The 14985-nt window shown below is 36.8% G+C and overlaps 1 protein-coding gene and 1 non-coding gene across 3 annotated transcripts in view; both read right to left on the bottom strand.

The window, feature by feature from the left end:
* Window positions 1–14985, bottom strand: part of haus6 (HAUS augmin-like complex, subunit 6) — a 34338-nt gene that overhangs the window by 997 nt on the left and 18356 nt on the right. For both annotated transcript variants that reach the window (XM_026247050.1, XM_026247049.1), the window contains exons 5-15: window positions 11689–11833; window positions 10644–10706; window positions 10481–10535; window positions 10225–10398; window positions 2651–2844; window positions 2111–2240; window positions 1679–1781; window positions 1501–1594; window positions 1222–1375; window positions 433–531; window positions 43–169 (exon numbers count right to left, since the gene is read on the bottom strand). In XM_026247050.1, coding sequence (XP_026102835.1) covers window positions 43–169; window positions 433–531; window positions 1222–1375; window positions 1501–1594; window positions 1679–1781; window positions 2111–2240; window positions 2651–2844; window positions 10225–10398; window positions 10481–10535; window positions 10644–10706; window positions 11689–11833 — 1338 coding nt within the window. The remainder of the gene's footprint in view (window positions 1–42; window positions 170–432; window positions 532–1221; window positions 1376–1500; window positions 1595–1678; window positions 1782–2110; window positions 2241–2650; window positions 2845–10224; window positions 10399–10480; window positions 10536–10643; window positions 10707–11688; window positions 11834–14985) is intronic.
* Window positions 233–363, bottom strand: LOC113074297 (small Cajal body-specific RNA 8). The gene has a single exon (XR_003280629.1).

The raw sequence follows: 14985 nt of genomic DNA on the forward strand, positions 1-14985 counted from the left end.
AACACAAATACTAATGTGTAGACATCATCAAAAGACTTGTACTTAGACTCTCAGGGGTGCGGCACAGCTGTTTCCTTGCTGAAAATGGATCAGAAATGACATTTAATAATTGTCCCAGGTCCACATCACTCCTTGTATTGACTGGACTCTCAATCACTGCCTCTGCAAACTGAAAACCAAAAAGCAAATTAACTTTGTAACATTGCACATGCATTTGTATAACCCAACGGTGAATTGTCTGCCCCGTATCTGTCCGTGGCGATTTCTCTCAATTCGCACCGGTCATCAGAGAGCAGGTTTGATATAGGGAAAACTTGTGTTGGGTAGAGCACTGCTCAGTTCTGCCCTCGTATCAGTTTCCCAGAGCAAATTGTATAACACACTAAAACTACAAACGGAGCAAGTTTAAGATGTGGTGAATATTCCACATACTTGATTTGCCAAGTTGTCACACTCCAAATCTAGAATTTCAGCCTTGTTCTTTAGGACAGAGGTCTTTATCTTAGAATGCAGATTTCTCCCGTGGGAAGCCTGTGAGTGAGAGTGAAAGTGAGAGAAAAAATAAAAAGGAATTAAGACTGCTCTCCAGACGGTAAACGGAGGCCGAACTATACATATGAACAGTTTACAAACATGCTCTTCTACGCCACATTTTCAGAGATAAGGTATACAAGCATACCTTCCATTATTTGCATGAACTTCAGGGGTTGTTACAGAAAGCAGGGTTAACTTAAACCCCAAAACACAAGGAGTAACCTCATATAACTCAGGGAATGTTGACAGTGAACTCACATTTTCAATATGGTGCTGAATCTAGTAGTGACCATGGAAACAGATCAAGCACCACCTCATACTACTTGTTAAGTAGTCATTTACATTCTTAGGGCATATCACTAACTATCCGTTAACTATGCTCAAAGCCTTTTCAATAGGGCATGTATTCACGGTAAACCTCTGAATTAAACTAACATATCCTGCAATGAAGAAGCTGCTAACGCTCAGTTTTCGGAATAAAAATGGGAGGTTATTGGTTTACTCATCTGTACACTTAACTAGATGTTAAGTACTTTTTGTAATACCCGATGATGCTGCCATCCATTTACACATTTATTTCTACCTCTGATATTAACAACCGGAGATGAAGTGTTTGTGCCAGCATGGATGTGGCTAATATGAAGGGGTACAAGCAGGAAAGTATAACGCTTAGCAATACAAAACTACCTGTATTGGTCTGGGTGTCTGAGTCTCAGACTTAACTTTAACCGGGTAAGACAAGGGAGTTTCACATAGTGGAGCATCACAAGTCACTGGTTTTGGAGAAAAGCAGCTGTCAGAGGACAGCAGGACCCCCTTATATTCACCTTCCTCAAAAATGCTGTTGAAAAAAAAAAAAAAATTAATTGGTGGTTACATCCTTTCATTCATTCATTTCCATTAACATGGAACACATGTTATCTTCCCAGACTTTCTACATTTAGAATCACTCAAATAGTGCTGTACGTTTTGATTTCTGGCTCCAGGTGGACTTCTGGTTCCAAATGGATGTCTGCCTCCATTCCCTCTGGTTTTCTTTGTGTCGGCTGCTCTAGCAGTTCTCAAAAGTGAGGGACAGAAAAAAAATAAGTGACAACGTATCTACAGAAGAAAAATTGCATAATACAATCATCTGCTAACTTACCAGGTAATTTATATGGATATTGTAAGATGATACTAGCGTCAAAGCTAGCCTTAGAAGCTGGCTCAAATGAGAGAGGAGCCATTGGGGAAACAAAGTCAAAAACCTGTAAAAGGTTTCAGAGAGCAGATTAGTAATACAAAATCAGAACAATAGCAAAATACACACCAAACTAAGTGTCTAACTTCTATATACTGCTTTGTATAATCTGGACACTGCAATGCTTCATAGAAGACCTGCATGGCTAAATAAACCTAAATAAACCTAAATAAACCTTGCTACATGTACCGCGTTAAGCTAACTGAGACTTGTTATAGCACTTGCATATCATTGCTCTTTTGTTGATTTTGATTGCTTCATTTGTCCTAATTTGTAAGTTGCTTAGAATAATAGTTAAATAACAAATATTATTTTTAAATTAAATTAATTGCTTACAGAATCCTCTTTAAGATAAGATATCAGAGGTGTTTTTTTCAAACACTCTGCCCACTTGTTTTCCCAGAACTCCTCCAGCCTCCCAATAGAGACCTTCATCTCAGCTGCATTCTCCTTGATTAGTTTCCACCTGGAAAAAAATTCACAAATCGTATCTTCTTAACACTTGTATTTAAGGGTTAAAGTAAAACACTAAAATACTGTATTCAAAAAGTAAACAACCACTCTAAGTCCCCTTATTCCTTGTATTGACTCACTGCTTCACACGCCTTTATACTTCAGGTGACCATGAATTTAGAGGGTGTGGTCACAGATTTAAATTGCCAACACATGAATTAAATCAGACGCTGATTAATCATCAGTCAACTCACAAGTTACTTTTTTTTCAATTCCCAATTAGTTTTTATGATGAACTAGCCAAGAGTTTTTTTTGTTTTTCCATTTTGTCTTTTATTGTAATATTTAACAAACATGTTTGAGGACACTTAAAATTTCTAAATGTAAAAGACAATTTAATGTTTAAGATCACATTTATGGTACCTTATAAGTTTGAGGTTTTCTTTTGAGCGGCTGAAGAGCAAGGCATGCTCTTGGAGGTCTTGGTGTTGAAGCTGTACACTGGGGCCTACAATTTTCTTTCTCTCCTCACTTAGGACGTGTAATCCCTCATTTAGAAGCTCCAGCAAACACACAAGGACAGGCTGCCCTCCCTTATACAGGCTACCAACACTGGACTATGGACACAAACAGAACTCATTGCAGGGTTTCTACAGACGTGAACAAGTTAAATTTAAGGCTTTTAAAAGACCTTTTTAATTCCACCTTATATGTAATTTAAGACCTAAACCTGTAATGGAAATACACATATTACATATATTTAATATTTATATTTAATGTGTGTGTGTGTGTGTGTGTGTTTATATATATATATATATATATATATATATATATATATATATATATCACTGCTGCAATAAATTATATACAGGATATACAGTGAACTTTTCATATCAGCAGACAATATTCCATACAAAATATATATATAAAATATACAAAAGCATCACAGATTTTTGGTGGTGTAAATTTATTCTGAAGCAATATTTTCAATGTGCAATGTGTTCCAATCAGCTTTTACATACTTAAATGGCTCACTGTCTACCTATTCCGGGGGGGAGCACTCAGCATTCGGGCCGATGCCGAGCTCGGAGCCCTCTTCCTGGGCAGCACGACAAATACGCATACTATTCTTCTCGCTTTATTATCTGCAAAGCGAACTCGTGAAACCGGTGTCTGTTTCTATAAAGTGGGACAGTTCCATATTTGCAAGGGCATTCTGGCGCTTCTGAATCACAATATGTGACGCTAAACAGCATGATTGGTCTGATGACTAGGGCTAAAAAGGACTAAAAACTTTGATTCTATGATTATTGAAAAAATATTTATCTTTCAGTGCCAAATTTCGGATCCAAAAACCAAGCGGTTATTTTTTATTTTTTGCCAAGCGGCTGTGTCTGTGTGAGCTTGTAACATACGTGCATGCAAGGACCTAAATTCGCCGTGATTGGCTGTCCACCACCACGTGACATGACAGGGAGGATTTCTGAAAATAGTACTTCTAAGGTACTTTAAAAAAAGGCTGGCTGTGGTGCCAAAAGTTCCTTACAGTCAGTGACAATGCTAAATGCCTATCTTTTCTACACAGTTCAACATTGCTGAGGGGGGTAGGGTATTGAGTGAATAATTAAACCTACTTTGGAGATATTGAACTTTTCTGTTCAGTAAATCTTTTTTTGATTGATCTTTGAGAAAATATTCTAATTTTTTGAGATACTGAATGTTAATTTTCCTAAACTGTAAGCCGTAGCCATCAGAATTAAAACGAAAAATTCTTGAAATATTTCAATTTGTGTGCAATGAATCTAGAATATAATAATAATAATAATTTACTTTTTTTAATTAAATTACAAAAAATAAATAACTTTTTAATGATTGGTGCTCTGCATTTAACCCATCCAAGTGCACACACCCGGAGCAGTGGGCAGCTATAGATCCAGCGCCCGGGAAGCAACTGGGGGTTCAGTGCCTTGCTCAAGGGCACTTCAGCCATGGGTATTGAGGGTGGAAGAGAGCGCTGTTCATTCACTCCCCCCCCCCACCTTCGACCTTCGGGTAACTAGTCCAAGTCTCTAACCATTAGGCCAAACAGAGTAAGCGTCAACAGCGCGACCTTGATACCAGAAATACACTATCCAGGCCATCCTTAAAAATATTTTGGTTTGCAGTTAACAGTAAAAAAAAAAAAAAAAAAAAAAAAAAAAAAAAAAAGGGTCGGTAGGTAGGTCTATTTTTTTTTTTCAAGTCTCAATGTAAAAAAAAAAAAAAAAAAAAAAGTACAATTTTGGTGATGGTGATTACGTAAGTATGAATTTAAACAAATTAGCATACCGTGATGTCACTGGGTGGGTATTCAACCAGTGACTTTGGCAGCATCATTGCAAATCTCATTTTGATGCAGGCTATATAGACCACAAACAAACTGAAATCTTTGTCAAATACATGTTTATTGCATTAATTTCAGGTGATAAGGAAAAAAAATGAGGTACTGTTATACTGTTTTACTCGCATCCACCACTAGGTGTCAATGCAACCTACAAATGAGAGAACGTTTACTTTGCTTTCTTGGGTTGTCACTTTTGTGAAAAAAATCCTGTTTGATTTGAGTGACAAGTGTTCATTGAATCTATTGTAAAATCGATTTTGCATGTCTAGATGCATTTTATACAGCAAATAACACCAAATACAGGTAAATCCACGGACAACAGGCAGGACAAATCGAAAGATTCAATATATTGGTAAAGAGTAAGACCAATATTTATGATGATTTATTAGCAAGAAGTTATGTGCACAATGACAAACAGTAGTGCAACATTCTCGAAAAACAATAAGCAGAGTGAACTGCCATAATGCAAAACATTTACTGCAGGATTCAACATGGCTGTGTTTACAATTAGAAATGTCAACAACAACAAATCGCATAGGCGATTCTAGACAAAATCTGAACACCAGCAGAATTCACATTTCTTTTGTGAAAAGAGAAACATTGTGGAGAAGTAGTATTTGCTGTTATGCGTGTGTGTCCGAAGCTGCAGTTGCTGTGTGACGCGAGAAGTTGATCTGAACATCTCTTCATGGTCTACTCGTGTTCAGGGCGCGGACCGGTACAGCTTTAGTGCGCGCAGAAATTTTTTCACGCGACACGCAAGCTTATTGGAAGCTTTTCCAGGCAAAATATAATAGGAAAATATTTTTGTCATTTTGTACACAAATACATATTAATTCATGACATTTTGATCTTTGAAAGTCTATAGGTTGCCAAATTCAGATATAAATGTAAAAAAAAAAAAAAAAAAAAAAACTATTGATTTTTCAAATATTGCACCTGTCAAACATAGGCTATTTGGCCGTCAATACTTGTTGATGGTGTCCTTTATCTGTAGGCGTAGGTGTGTAAAAAAAAGTTGATATTGTTGTCATGAAGACAAGAGCCTGGTCTGTCGGCGGCCTCTAGAGCAGCAGCAGCGCGCCAGCGCCGCGTCAGGCACGATTCTGGTGTGTAAAGACACAGAAAATGCGAGACAGAGGCCACGCTCCTGACACGCAGCAGAATCGCCACGCTCACACCACGCAGCCAGTGTGTCACCAATTGAAGCTCTACATTTCCTGTGCTGGACGGCTGCCCGTGACCTGCACACAGATTTCAAAATACTTCCACACAAATGACATCGCGAATGATTACAATGTAGTATGTGCACGCGGACACACTTTCGGAAAAAATCGGCCAAAAAAAGACCAAAAACAGTCCGATTGCGTATTTTACGCAAAAACCGTCTGGTTCCGATTTATAGTCGGTCAACCGGTGCATCCCTAATATTTACAATACTTACTAAAATATAATTAATATTTTTTTATTGCCTTTGTATTATTTGTCAAAAATATTGGTCGGTCTAACGCTGGTCCTGCGACTTAAAGTACAACCGGCCTTTGACAGGGTCGGTCGGGTTATGGCAAACAAGAATATTTTTAAGGATGGCCCCATTATCAGTCACTGTTTACATTGAATGAAAGCTAATAAAATGAGAAGAATTGTAATTCAATGAATCTCTTTTTTTTTTTTTGACACTTATGTTTTAGTCAGGCTAATTGTCTGGTCGGGCAATTTAAAAAAAATAAATAAATTTTGAACTAGCTAGAAGTCTGATTAGCTGTAGTTTGACCTATATTATTATTATTATTATTATTATTATTATTGTGAACATTAAGAAGGTAGTTTGACTTTAATGTTAAATTTAAGACATTAAGACTTACATGTTCCTGTGACTCAGTGGTAAAGCATTAAGTTACCAGTGACAAAGTCCATGGGTTCAATTCCCAGGGAACACATACTGGTAAAAAAATAAAATAAAATGTGTAGCCTGAATGCACTGTAAGTCGCTTTGTATAAAAGCATCTGCTAAATTAATAAAAGTAAATATACGTTAAGTAGAGGTCGACCGATATATATACATTTTTATATATCGGCATCGGCCGATATCAGTGTTTAGTAGCGCCGATTTAAAGTCATGCACGTCGGCGGGCAGCCCCGTGTTATTGGTGCGGTGGAAAGTGCTGCTGCTGCCACTGCATGTGAAGCACCCCAAGACAAAACTTTTGGAAGATTCAGCAACTGCCCTGGGAGATAAAGGTAGTCAGAGAATTTCACTCTGTAAATGGGGAGGAGAAGTTGCAGCTCTTACAAACACTACAGCGTGATTGAGGGCTCCGTTACTCTGCCCCGCTCACAGACAGCACCGTGCTCTGTGAGCTACCCAGAACGGTGAATGACATTTGTTCGGAAGCATGGTTTGATGCAGACAATAACCATTTTTCCATCCAACTCATTTGTATTTTGGGATGTCAGTATTTGATCATTTCCATGATCGATCGTCGTTTAAATTAACGATCAAGTAATAACCTTAATGCTGCAAAATGCGTCTGCAGCGGTATTATTATTATTATGTGCAAAAGCCACTTGGGAAAAAAGCTTTCTCACCCGAATTAAAGGGGTTTTAGTCTGAATAAAATGCTAGTAGCAGGACTGTAAAATTAATAGATGTGATTATGATCATTTGATAAAATGAAGAGAGCGCGCCATACGTTGGAGATCATTTATCTTTGTTGACTGTTTCCCGTCGAGGAGACCGCTGAATGCGCTTCTTTAAATGGTTTCGTTGTGATCGTTGTTGTATTTTAAAATGCAACTGCAATGTTTTCAAATGACACCATAGTAGTAGTGCAATGGATCATCATTGATCCGTGATACGTTCAGATCAATATCTTCGGTTCGGCACAAACTTGGCCCGCGGATTGATTTTTGAAAAAAAAAAAAAAAGTTGCGCATGTTCAGTCCACACTCAGTGGTCATGGCGAGCGGAGGAACGGAGGAGCTTGAACGCCCCGCGCATTTTGGCTTCCCTGTCAGATTATAATGATGAAAGAAAGAGGTTAGAGTGAAAATATTGTGCCAGATCTTTATGAACAGGAGAAGAAAAAAAGTTGTGGATAAATTATCCCGAGCATCCTCTGTTGCGCTCACGACAGACGGGTGGTCGTCCAGGAGGACGGAGAACTCTGTGACGATAACTGCTCACTTCATCACAGCAGACTGGAAGATGAGAAGTCCGACTATTATGTTAGAAAGAAGATATTATGCCATGTGCACTTTAAGTGTTTTAATTTAATAATTTATTGTTAATAAAAAAAAAAGACAAAACGTATGTTTATTTGTCTTGGCCTTTTTTTTTTGCTGAAAAATGATCCTATCCATACGAGGACGAGCGAGCGCGGGTTTGCCTAGATGTATTTGGAGGTTAATGCTCACGTCTCGTTCTGCAAATATCCAAATGTTTCCATTAGGGCTGGGCAAGTTAACGTGTTTTTATCGCATTAACGCATTAATTAATTAACGCCGACAATTAGTTTATCGCGTGTTAACATACTTTTTATTTTGAAAGTCCGTTGCTCACTGCCTTTCAATACAAATAGCTAGACTGTAATAAAACAACCGAATACAACACAAACCATGGGTCACAGGAGGGGTGGGATGTTTATCAGTAGGCTACTGGCTGCTTGGGATGAGCTACAGCGCAAAACAGAAAATCATGTCCAGAGTCGAATTCCATCCGGTTGGAATGTCTTGTATAAGCGACTCCTTCTTTTGTCTAATTTCAATTTGTTTTTGTTCCAATTCTGCAGCACTCGCTGCACTGTGCTTAAAATGGCCCACAACCTTTCTGCATTTGGCGAGGACGTTGTCAAACGTGCTGTTGTGCAGAGATACTATGACAGAATGCTGGAGACTGTGCACGACGCAGGGGACGTGTTCAAAAGGCAGATGTCTCGCAGCAGCGATCATATTTCTTGTACTAACTGTGCTAAGTGTGCTGACTTTATTTGAAATGTCCCACTGCTGTGCAACATGAATAAAATGTTTAGCGCACGTTTCAGCAAAATGTCTCTCTTTATCATCTGAAAATGTGAATGACCTTGTGTGTCTTCAGATGAGTAAGTAAATGTAAAGTTGGAAGAATGGATAAATGAAGTTAATTTTGTCAACTCAACCTGCATCACTGAAAGATTTTTTTTTTTTTTTGGACTGAGATTCTCAGTCTCTTTAAGGAGATTGTTGTTGTTGCTCGGAAAGGGGCCAGTTAAAATGTTATGATCGAGGTTCTGGACATAATATATATATTTTTTTTTTTACAAAAACTAAACAAAACTTTAATGTTTTATTTAATAAAACATTAATGTTTTAATGTTTTATTTATACGTTAATGTTATATTTAATTTGATTACATTAATGTTTAAGTTAAGATTTACAAGAAATGTTAACTGCTACTAACTTTTAACTGCTGTAAAAAAGCACTTTATTTGACAAAATAAACAAAATTTTATTGCACTTTTGTTCATACAGCAGAACTTTAAAAGAATAAAATTATACAATACACTACTTTTGATTTCATTATTGGATTGGATGATTAATCGTGATTAATCGCAGAAAATCATGTGATTAATCGCGATTAAAATATTTAATCGTTGCCCAGTACTAGTTTCCATATTCGCAATGTATCTGAATGTTAAACTATAATATTTTTTTATGTAAACTAGACGGAAAATATCATTCTCTTCACATGAGCAAAAACGTCCTTGGCATAAAAGCAGAGTGGACTGGTATACTACGGTCTATTTAAACTTGACCAGTGTAACCTTTTATATGTTTGGTTGACTGTACTTTATTTTAATAATGAACAGACTGCGATGTAATTTTGAAATTAGAATGCACTTTAGATGTTCTGTGTCATTTATACCAAACACAAATGTTGCTGGTTGCTAGTGTGTTTGCAGCACTATTATTTATTTTTTATATTTTTATTTTTTATATTTTTAAGTTTAATTGATTTTTATTTCTAAAATTATATTTATTTAAATGTATATTTGTGTTTACATTTATGTTCCAACAAACTTGAAAAATTCTACTTGATAAATGCTCAAAAACTTTTATGTAAATGATTGACACACACACACATAGATAGATATATATAATTTAAAACTTGGTCAGTTTATTAATTTGTTTGGTTAACTTTGGATAATTTTTTTTATTTTAATATTGTGCAGTGTACAAAATTAAGATTCGAGAGATGGTTCAAGTCAGTGCTCAATAAATGATGATAAGTTTAGAAATGTTGTGCATCCACTTATTATTAGTGCGACATTTTAGCATGCAAATGAAGGGGAAAACTTCAAGATATCGGTCCTGAAAATCGGCAGCACATATCGGCCATCGGCTGACCCTGACCTCTAAACATCGGCATCGGCAATAGAAAAACCCATATCGGTCGATTTCTAACGTTAAGGACCCACGGACACTTTGTCATTGGCAGATGTTTCAACACCAAAATAACATGCTGACCTATCGAACTTTTAGGAAATACATGTTCATTTAACTGCATACCTTATCTACCATGTAAAAAAAGAAAAAAAAAGAAAAGTTATTTACCCTTTCTACATATAGCTCTCACCTGGTGGGATAGCCCTTCCATCCTCTCATGCAGAACCGCAGGTATCTTCACGCTCAAGTCCTGCCCACTCAAGATGTACTGGTCTACCTGTCTACGGATCACACTCTCCACCACTTTTCGATCTACTTCAAGGGGGGATAAGACTTTGTCTGCCTCAGTCCAAAAGCCTTGCACCTTAGAATGTAAATTAATCAGAAAAGTAGGTATGATTAAATGATAAATTATAGAAAAACTGAAAAGTAAACTTAGTGCAAACCTTTCGTTTTTTTGCAAGAATATCTTCCTTCAAATCTGAGTTACTGTCATGTTCTCTACAAAAAAGAAACATTGTTTTAAGTGAAGTGAAAATGAAACAAATATTCTGTGCCATTTCAAATTATTTCTACAGAACTGTGAAATAAAATATTTTAAAGATATACTTAAGCAAGTGATCATATTTGGCATCTTCTGCATCAAGGTCCTTCAAAGATGTCTCCAAACCTCTGAAAGGTAAAAAATAAAATGCATAGAAATGTTACACTTTCCTCAGTAGAGAATAAGATGCTGCAACAGTAGCTGACATTATAGGAACATTATAGGAAGGTGTGACAATTGTCTGAATCTCTGGAGGCATTTTGTCATTGGTGTTATATAAAGAATCTCATATGCCATCAAACCTTTAACTTTAATGAGAAACAGCATCCCTTTACCAATAGAAAAATTTGCTGTTTTGTAAGCTTAAGCCTCGAGAATGCAACCAAAGCCACTTGCTTGTGCAGTTGGTGTAAACTGCATGGACTACTTTGATGATGTTTTTCTTACCTTTCTGGACATGGACAGTATACTGTAAATACATTTTCAATGGAAGGACTGAGAGCTCTCGGACTAAATCTAAAATATCTTAAACTGTGTTCCGAAGATGAACGGAGGTCTTACGGGTTTGGAAAGACATGAGGGTGAGTCATTCATTTCATTTTTGGGTGACCTAACCCTTTAAGTGAATCTATGAAAGGGAAGTAAAAAAAAAAAAAAAATGTAAAAATATAAGATCCAAATAATAGTTTATTTAATGTAGCAACGATTCAAAAGATCTACAGTGCCTCTGAAACAGAAGGGGAGACGAAATCTATGACAACTTGCAGTGTTACATATCGAGGCTGAGAACAGAACAACACTGCAGACAACAGCCTTTATCACTGTTTTCTATGTTCATGGAGTATACTTACATTTTAGCCAGTGTTTCATATGCATTTGGCCAGTCAGCGTACACTTACGTCACTGGTAGTTACTATAGAACTGTTTTAGACCCTTTTCTGAAGTGGCAGCTAATTTAGTTTCTCCAAATGGAGCTCCTAGAACTAAATCTATTCCTAGTTCCTGCGGTGCGAACACGCCAAAAAGTGGGTACCTCCGCCAATAGTTCTAAGAACTATGAAAACCTGATGCGAAAGCCCCTCGTATAAAGGAAGGATTGCAGCCACTCACTTAGCTCTTTTCTGGTAGTCTTGAATGAGAAAGTCCTGCCCTACAGTCACTCTCTGGAACTGTCTCTTCACCAGGTGAAATCTTTTCATCTCCAGATCCTTTGTACCTACTGGCTCTGCAGCAGCCTCAGGGACCCAAGTGTCATCTAATTGTTAATGTGACAAATATAAAACACAATTATATAAATTAGAATACTCTCAACACGGCACTTTAATCCCTAGACAATACAAAAAAAGAGTGATACATACTTATACATACAAATTTAATGAGAGAAAAAATTCCTTTTGAAATTGTTGGCCCTCCCTGCATTTATAAGGATAGTGTGAGTGTCCCCCACAGTAATCTGTAAAAGTGAGATGAAGTGCAGTACAGTGCTTTCTGCTGTAGGCAAATTTTCAAAGAAAAGAAAAAACACCTTTGACAAAAGCTGCATCCAAATTCATAGGCTACATCCTTCGAAGAGTGCATTTGAAGGCCCATTTTGTCATGGTGGCGCAACAAGGTTGTCCCAATTCAAAGACAGCATCCTATAAAGGCTGCATTTGTAAGCCTATTATATCACGGCAGTGCTGCAAAGACTGTCCCAATTCACAATACATCCTCTGAAGGCTGCCGCAATTCGAACATGACTTCAAATATGCCCTCCGTTTTGCCAGAAAATGAAGAATAAAACAGATGGATCCTTCGCAGCCTTCCCTATCTCAGAATTTAAAGTGCTCCAGTGACGATGGGATTTTTATTCAAATAAAACAGCGAATGACAGTTCTGTGGCAGCCGTCAAATACACTTATAAATAAGTATTGTGTTTTAATTTAATCAAATAGCTAGTGAAACAAATGTTAAAAGTCAGGGGTCTTAAAAAAATGTGAACTAACAATACCACTGCATAGATTAATTTGTTAGGTGGCCTAAGGCAAAAGTCCTTGTATTTGAATTTTTGTAATCAAGGGCTGAATTTGATCATTCATTTCACTTGTATTTTTATTTTTTTATTATTATTTATTTATTTTGTAGTGCTGTCCTGCAAGATATGTCCACAAATGTTTTAAGCAAACTTGATCCAAAAATATGATTTCTGAAGTATTTTGTAAGCACGTCTTGCTGTCATTTTCTGACCTTAACATTGCAGCCATCTTAATTTTATTTCCTTTTTCTCTTCCTTTAGGACAGTTCTGAAAAAAAAGGTGCTTCTGAGAAACAAAAAAAATTAAATGAAGTCAGTCAATTACTTATAGTTATTTGTAAATGAAGCCAAGTTATTTTTGTGCATTGTTTTAGTTTAAACTTGTAAATAAAAAGACAAGTAGTAGTTCTGGAAATTGTTAATTTTTGGAAAGCAAGCTATAGACTGTTTCATCGGGCGCACGCGCCTGGACCTAAGTTAACTTCCGGTCTGTGTTGTGTATATCGGTCTGGCTGCAGTGCCTTCTACAAACTCAGTTAAAGTCAAGGTGATGAGTAGACTGAAGTTGGGCTCATGTGGCTGTGCTGCGGGATGTGTTTCCCATACATTTATTTATTTTTGGAGACTCGCCACAATTTTAAAACTGATCGATTTTCAAAAAGGCTTCGTTGAACATGAGTAACGTTAAGTACTGCACGTTTAATAATAATTACATTTATATGTTTAAATATCAAAGCGAGGCACAGGTGTTTTATATCGCTGTATTTCTGAAGGAAGACTTTCATGTTATATGCCTGATAAAGTAGCGTGTGAGCGTACCAGCTCTGCTTTGTTTACAGCTGTTACTGGGGAAACTTATATTTCTCGCGCTTTATGTCTATGCTTTAAAACATCTCCTGCTGGCAAAGAATGAATTTGCATTTTCACTAAGTCCGCCTGATCCACGCAGCAAATATATTCTGTTTGTTATAAAAAAAAATATCTACTCTAGAGGGACTATTTGGAAGTCTACCGGAAGTTAAGTTAGGTCCACAAAAGCGCGCATGCGCAGTAACGTTTGTTTATGTTGATGCAGTTGAAACAGTCTATAATTTGTAAATGACAAATTCTTATATATATATATATATATATATATATATATATATATAAGAACTTGTCATTTACAAATTATAGCTTGCTTTCCAAAAATTAACAATTTCCAGAACTACTACTTGTCTTGTCTATATAGCCTCTGAATAACATTTGCCATTGAAAAAAAAAAAAACTAAACTAATTACAAAATAACTTCTCCAGAGTGTTTGCGTGCATATTTCCACTGACCAGCACTGGGACGATCAGGTTTATCCTGCAGTACATGGGTCTGGTCTGATTTAAGGAAATGAGGAAAGGACTAATTGTGTAGAGCTATGACAAAGTAATCAGTGGAAGAAATACAAGTTACTTTAGTAAAGTACTTTCAGTTACTACTATTAGCATACTGAGGAAAAGATTTATGCATTTAAAACCTTACGTAAACGTATTATTCGTTACACCGTAAAGTACTTAAGGTATGAAGAGTAAAAGTATCCTACAGTATTGTTCAAAATAATAGCAGTACAATGTGACTAACCAGAATAATCAAGGTTTTTCGTATATTTTTTTATTGCTATGTGGCAAACAAGTTACCAGTAGGTTCAGTAGATTCTCAGAAAACAAATGAGACCCAGCATTCATGATATGCACGCTCTTAAGGCTGTGCAATTGGGCAATTAGTTGAATTAGTTGAAAGGGGTGTGTTCAAAAAAATAGCAGTGTGGCATTCAATCACTGAGGTCATCAATTTTGTGAAGAAACAGGTGTGAATCAGGTGGCCCCTATTTAAGGATGAAGCCAACACTTGTTGAACATGCATTTGAAAGCTGAGGAAAATGGGTCGTTCAAGACATTGTTCAGAAGAACAGCGTACTTTGATTAAAAAGTTGATTAGAGAGGGGAAAACCTATAAAGAGGTGCAAAAAATGATAGGCTGTTCAGCTAAAATGATCTCCAATGCCTTAAAATGGAGAGCAAAACCAGAGAGACGTGGAAGAAAACGGAAGACAACCATCAAAATGGATAGAAGAATAACCAGAATGGCAAAGGCTCAGCCAATGATCACCTCCAGGATGATCAAAGACAGTCTGGAGTTACCTGTAAGTACTGTGACAGTTAGAAGACGTCTGTGTGAAGCTAATCTATTTTCAAGAATCCCCCGCAAAGTCCCTCTGTTAAAAAAAAGGCATGTGCAGAAGAGGTTACAATTTGCCAAAGAACACATCAACTGGCCTAAAGAGAAATGGAGGAACATTTTGTGGACTGATGAGAGTAAAATTGTTCTTTTTGGGTCCAAGGGCCACAGGCAGTTTGTGAGACGA

This window comes from Carassius auratus, unplaced genomic scaffold (genome assembly GCF_003368295.1).
Source record: "Carassius auratus strain Wakin unplaced genomic scaffold, ASM336829v1 scaf_tig00014207, whole genome shotgun sequence".
Taxonomy (NCBI): Eukaryota; Metazoa; Chordata; class Actinopteri; order Cypriniformes; family Cyprinidae; genus Carassius; species Carassius auratus.